This window comes from Priapulus caudatus, unplaced genomic scaffold (assembly GCF_000485595.1).
Source record: "Priapulus caudatus unplaced genomic scaffold, Priapulus_caudatus-5.0.1 Scaffold823, whole genome shotgun sequence".
Lineage (NCBI taxonomy): Eukaryota > Metazoa > Priapulida > Priapulimorpha > Priapulimorphida > Priapulidae > Priapulus > Priapulus caudatus.
The window spans coordinates 124,251-130,674 of record NW_014577884.1 but is presented as its reverse complement, the minus strand read 5'-3'; the positions used below and the strand labels follow the sequence as shown (position 1 = coordinate 130,674).

Below are 6,424 nucleotides of genomic sequence, written 5' to 3'. Positions count from 1 at the left end.
GGGTTTAATTTCAGTACGATAGAGTGACTTGATGTTGGAGTCGTAATGCCGCCACGAGTCTGTCCTATTGCCGCACAGTTTCGCGTCATGTAGTGTTTTGAGTGGGGAAACTTCACTAACGAATTTCTTATTCTGAGGATAGTGTGGATTGAAACTTGGTGTCACAGGGGCGTGAATAATTGACATTCATTTGTCAAATTGCCATTTGCCCAGTTTGTCATTAGTCGCTCCTGGTGGGCCCCTGTCTCTACAGTTTGTTAGACTGCTGCGTTGTCATTCAAATTAGAAAAAATATATTATGGTCAAAGAAGTTACTTAGGTTAGTATATAACCTACTGTAATCGGAATGTTTCTTCGTTGCGATGGAATGGCAAATTTAATTAGTCGATAACGTATATCATGTGTGAACTTTCTATATATATTTGTGCATTGCTATTAGGACAATAAACCTACTTTAACGGTTCTGATAGAAAATGAATTACTTATTTATTAATCCTTGTTGTGCAATTCCGTGTGAACTAAAAGTAGTGTTCTTGATAATGGCATTTGAGCCGCATTTTTAACACAAAGCTAATTAATGTAACGTCGAAAAAATTGTCTGGCCGCGCGGGTGCCGGTTGTGGTTGGTTGTTTTGTATCGCATTCTCTAAACTGAAATGTAGAATAGCTACGTAATAACACTATAGCAGACGCCTGCGAAAGAGCGTATTAACATGTTCAATTCCAAGAAGTTTGGGTTGTGGTCACTAAAATCCATCGCTCACGCCATGTACCTATAGATGATAAACAGGTTGTGATGGGTGGCCTCGTTTGAGGGAGAGTACGATACCGGCACGTGGGGAACTTGCTATCGAACACGTTCACACTAGAGAGAGGAGCGGTCAGTCGGCTTCTCACCCTGCCCTCATTTCAAATGAAATTTCTAATCAACCAGAGATTATCATTACGAAAAAACAAAAGCGACCCGAGTAACCAGCGATCACAGAAAACACTCGCTCGCCCCTCGCACGCCAGATTGCTGCATCCAGATGATGAGACCGGATACCCAGAGGAAGCGTCGCCGGATGAGGTGTTGATTCCTGGCCCGCTAAGCGCGAATCTTGCGCGCAGTTCCGGCGGCAAGGCGCACGCGACCGCGGGGAACATCCTAACGAAAGTATCACGCGCTGGCAGCTATTGATCGTGCCCGCGAACTCCAAAGGCCGGCGCACGATCAAATTAATTGCCTGCCAACGAACAGTCTCAAATTTTAGCGCGGTGTCTAATTCACTACGCACACAATATGCACACGCCCATCCGCGCCGCAGGCCTGAATAGCTGATTGTTTCACGTGACGTCATAAGATCAGGTACACGCTGTATTTGTTATGTGTTGTGGTTGGCAGAAGCAAAGCGGCTGCTATGACCAATTTACAGTGAATGACCACAATGGTTTCTGATAGAAAGCACCTGGTTTATTGTAGTGCACCGTACAACGTGCGGTGCTGCGCGTGCGTGCGCTGTGCACGTGCGTGCATGCGTGCGTGTGAACTTTCAACGGGTGTGCAGTGCGTGGCGCGAGAGTGAGGGGGTGCGAGCTTCCGTGCATGAGCCCGAGCTGGCCCTCAGCGCTGTGTATCACTTGGCGTCAGCGAAGGGGGCAGTAAGCGGCCGTGGTCAATCGTCCTGCGCTGGTTGTCGACCTTGCGTAGACTTGTGAGCCGAGCTCCGCTACGCTCCGCGTACGTGGTCACCTGGCTAGAGAGCAGCAGTGCGAGGGTGCGAGCTTCCCGGGTGACTGAGCCTAGCTGGCTCTGTGTTGCTTTTGGAGCTGGACGCCGGCAGTTATATACAGCCGTGAGGACACCTAACGTGGGTCACAGTCATGCTGACCGCCCCGTGTGCCTGCAAGGTGTCCCGTCCATTTAAATCTATAGGTCAAGTGGTGCAGCATGGCTTTCCTTTCCAATCCGCTGCTAGCCCACGTGGTACAAGCCGTACGTCTTCAAGGTTGAAATTAAAAAACAGATGGGATTCGATTCAACGACATTTCAGCAGTTTGCGGTTTCTACAAGGACGGGCCGTCCGGGGGCACCACTAGTCGAGTTTAAACCTGGTGACGCGTGGAAGCCAGACGAACGTATGTACTTATTGCTTGCGTGTTTTACCGGGTAGTGGCTATCAATCGGGTGTAAGGACCCGTAGTGGAAGGTAAGGAAACTCCCGACACGACGAAGCTGCTATAGCGACTAACAGCGAGATATAAACCCTGACGTGAACGCAATATCGGTAATATATAAATCTTGTTCTATAGGAACATTGTTAGCTATGTACTTTACTGTTTGTTTTAGAATATCAATATGATTTAAACGCCGAATTTACTTGTGTTCGGCAAATCATATCATTCAAATGTATTGCTTTCTATTTCTGCTTTCGATGGTAGCTTTCTCATTTGTATGACTGGAACGTGAAATAGGATGGATGAGAATATCAAAACTCCGGATTGTGCAACCGGACAACTGCTCACCGCAGTAAACGTAAGATGTCATCGAATTTTCCGATAGTGAATGTATATGCGCGTGTGGTAACCTCGTGTGGTAACCGCGTCGTTCTAACTTACTTCGCTGTAAATCACATGTCAGTTTTACTACGTACTCGATTCAGGAGTTAAAGACATCGGATCGGGACAGCACAGAGCAGTAGCAGTAGTAGTAGTAGTAGTAGTAGCAGCAGTAGCCAGCGAGCAGTAGTAGTAGCTGCAGCAGTAGTAGTAGCAGCAGTAGTAGTAAGTAGCAGCAGCAGTTAGTAGTAGTAGCAGCAGCAGCGCAGCAGCAGCTAGCGCAGCAGCAGTAACAGCAGCAGCATGCAGCAGAGCAGCCAGCAGGTAGTAGCAAGCAGCAGCAAGACAGCCAGCAGCAACAGCAGCATCGTTTGAGCCATGTCAACGGGTCTGAATGTGATATGTTCTCGCTGGTAGAAATGGTTAGTTATTTCTCTACACCACTACACGCACGCGCACGCACGCACGCACGCGTTCGCATGCACGCACGCGTTCGCACGCACGCACACACACACACACACACACACACACACACACACACAACACACAACACACACACCTCCGTGTATGGGTGACTCAATACCTTTAATCAGGTACGTATATATAATAACTATGATGGGGTAGGAGATGGGTGTCGCACGCACGGACACTAAAGCAGACACGTGTCTATAAGGTAAACTTTTGGGCTCGCCCTCTTGACTGGCAGACTTGACAGGTTTAGCTGTATTCAACAATTTTCCGTCGTCCACAAACAGTCATCATGGCATACGCGTGCACGTCTGCGCAGCAGGTTAGGGTGGGGTTGGATGCAGGGAGGTGTTGTGATTCGCGATGTCCTGACGCCGCTGCGACGCTCTCTCCGCTCAGCTGCTGACGACGTCAGACGAGTCGACGGCGGATGTTTCGGGGCTTCACTCGAAACTCGATCGGAAGCACGAGGTAGAACGACACAACCTCGACACGCAGGCCACCTTCCAGACTCGCTTCAGCGATGACATCACCAACATGGCCGCCAGGCTGTCGTCGTTCGCACAGCAGCAGCGAGAGATGAGCGACGCCGTGCAGGAGAACATAGGTGAGAGGAGGGATGCAGCGAGAGGTACCTGCTGAGGGGGAATACGTGGGAATAGTATAGAGGGTGTGAGAGATCGGGAGAGACAGAGACAAGGAGAAGCACTGATCATGAACTAGGAACACACACAGACAGAGAGATTTGGATGAAGTTTTGTATCCGTTTTTTCTCTCTCTCTCTCTCTCTATCTGAGCCAGTAGAAATGGTTAGCCGTTTCTCTAAACCACTACACGCACACACACGCACTCATGCACACGCAAACACACACACACATATGATAGGGAAAACAATACAAATAACTGGGATGATATATGTCTCTGGCTGTAGAATCATCACAGAATCATCAACGGATGCCCAAGCGTTACCGCTTTGTGTCAGTTAACTAACTATACTGGTCTTCATCGTTCAGGTCAAACCCTCACAGCACACAAAGAACGCCTAGAAGTCTTTGTTCAGTACTTGGGTAAATTGTCATGCTCCGTGGAGGAAGGCCATGACAACCTCACTACACGTCGCATGGATCAGTTGGCCAGCAATACGGCCTGGGCGGAAGAGAAGCTCTCGTATGTGCGAGATACTTGCGTAAGTAGTCGCAGCCGTGTTACCGCGACCAGCGACGCGTCTGTCAAACAGAGACATGCGCAAACTAATGATTTTGTAATCGTGGGCTAAAGTCCATTTGACCTTGCCATATGTCTGTAGCCTCTACGCCATTGATGGCTTTTTGTCGAGTTAATTTCGAGTGGCAATGCGTTATTACGTTACATATAAGCACGTTTTTTTTTCGAGAGGCTGAGTAAATGGACAAGTCGTTACGATGATAAATGTTTGTCAGTTATAGCATGCTGTTAGACACTGGTGAATGGTAGTCATACCACTTCATTTACTGAAGCTGTGACAATGATGTAGATTTGTTGTTTCTTAACTTCTCTAATGACAGTGCTGGTTGTAGTGATTCATCAACCCACGTGTGTGATCACTGATTTTTAGTAGTGAAGTAAGTGAACCCACACCAGCCTCAGCACTTACATGCATCCATGTTGAAAGTGACATTATGCTTATATTTGCACAGAGGGATGCGAGCAAGAGCGTGTCACAGCGTTGTCATGAGCAGCTGCAGCCAACTCTGTGGAACATTGAACAACAATTGGCACAGCTCACACAACATATGGCCGACCTCTCCGGCTACGTGAAGCAACAGGTAACCGGTTTTACGATCTAGCATCATTGTCTCTCCTATGTAATTCTAGCAACAATTAGTTCTAACCTATCTCACATATTTCTGTCTTCGATCACACGTTGATTAGTTATTTGATATGCTACGTTATATGCCCTGACTAAAATAATGTTTGTGTATTGCTTATTTCCATCGCGCAGGCCACGACACAACAAGAAATGGTACAAGACTTTGTCAAAGGTGAAATGGCTGGGTTGGAGTCCATTGTCGTGTCCGTAGCAGCGTACGCTAAAGATAGAGAGACATCAGTGAATGCACTGGAGCAAAAGGTGGAAGAAATGACCAAGGCAAATGACAGCTTGCAGCCGATTGCTTCTGTAAGCGCTATTCATTTACTTACTATTGTTAACGAGATCCAGTTTCCATCCTTGTTAACGTACAGAGTTATGCTTTAGTGGTAGCACAATTCAAAACCGTATATGTCCTATTTTACATGTGCTGGGAAAGCAAAGATATGTTACTATTCTTAATCAAACTTGCGCAGTTGTTATGATTAACTAATACAAATATTGCAGTTTTTATTTTATTTTTACAGCTTTTGATTAAAACCATTAATGAGATATTGTAGTTGTTATAATAACTAATTAATGCTAATATTACACTTTTTTATATTATTTTTACAGCTTTTGATGAAAACCTTTAATGAACAGTCACAGACGTACAAACAGGTATAGCGTTCAATCGCACGTGTTTATTCCTTTGCTTTCAACATCTTACATCTAAAAACATTATCATGGGATAAACTATCATTTATTCGGTAACTATAGATCTATTGTAGGTTTGAAGCCATTTTATTTGTGTGTGAATTATAAAGCATTAACTTTATTTTACGTGTTAAAGGTGGGTGAGGAGTTGACAGAAAGCAGACGAGCAAACACGGAATTCTTCAACGTACGCTTGCCCACCTATTCTCGGCAGTGTCATGCCGCGGAAGCGCAGTTCTCTGAATCTTATGCATCAGCACTGAAGACTTCAGACGAGAGTGTTGGCAAAAAAATCAAAATGGTAAGTATATATACAGGTGTTGGAATTTTAATGAATCCTGTGGCTAATGATTGGAAATCATAATGTGAATGTATGCGTATGGAATGCGTATTGGCGCGATGGAAATGCAAATACTATTTTTAAATGTGTCAATTTGAAACGTAGCATTTTTTTGCCATACACCCCAATCATAGCGTTCTGTGTGGTCATTTTAATTTCCATCAAATTTCACTTTTTCCCCACATCAGATGAACAGTGCAAGGCAGATTGCTGAGACAAAGAACTCGGAAGCCCAGAAATGTGTGATCGCTCTGGAGCATGATAGCACTCAGCGATGGACAGACATGAATGCATCGTTGATTCCAGCGTAGATGCACTGAAGAGGATCTCAATGCTCAAACAACAAGCTCAATGAATGCAGCGAGGTAACGTGAATGCTCATTGAAGTCTATATTTATTTTTTATTTTTAATATATATTTTTACATCTATTCATATATTTATATTCAGTGTCTATATAATTGACGAGATTGGATGTAAATGTGTTTTGCACTCCCACATTTTTTCTTTTTCAAATTCCCTCAGTTCATATCCC

General features: G+C 45.2%; 1 protein-coding gene across 1 annotated transcript in view; it reads left to right on the top strand.

The window, feature by feature from the left end:
- Window positions 1-6,202, top strand: part of LOC106813777 (kinesin-like protein KIF11) — a 17,325-nt gene extending 11,123 nt beyond the window's left edge. The window contains exons 6-12 of the mRNA XM_014817997.1: window positions 3,406-3,613; window positions 4,020-4,192; window positions 4,683-4,811; window positions 4,988-5,164; window positions 5,471-5,515; window positions 5,688-5,852; window positions 6,080-6,202. Of these exons, the coding sequence (XP_014673483.1) occupies window positions 3,406-3,613; window positions 4,020-4,192; window positions 4,683-4,811; window positions 4,988-5,164; window positions 5,471-5,515; window positions 5,688-5,852; window positions 6,080-6,202 (1,020 nt within the window). The remainder of the gene's footprint in view (window positions 1-3,405; window positions 3,614-4,019; window positions 4,193-4,682; window positions 4,812-4,987; window positions 5,165-5,470; window positions 5,516-5,687; window positions 5,853-6,079) is intronic.
- Window positions 6,203-6,424: the final 222 nt, after the last annotated feature.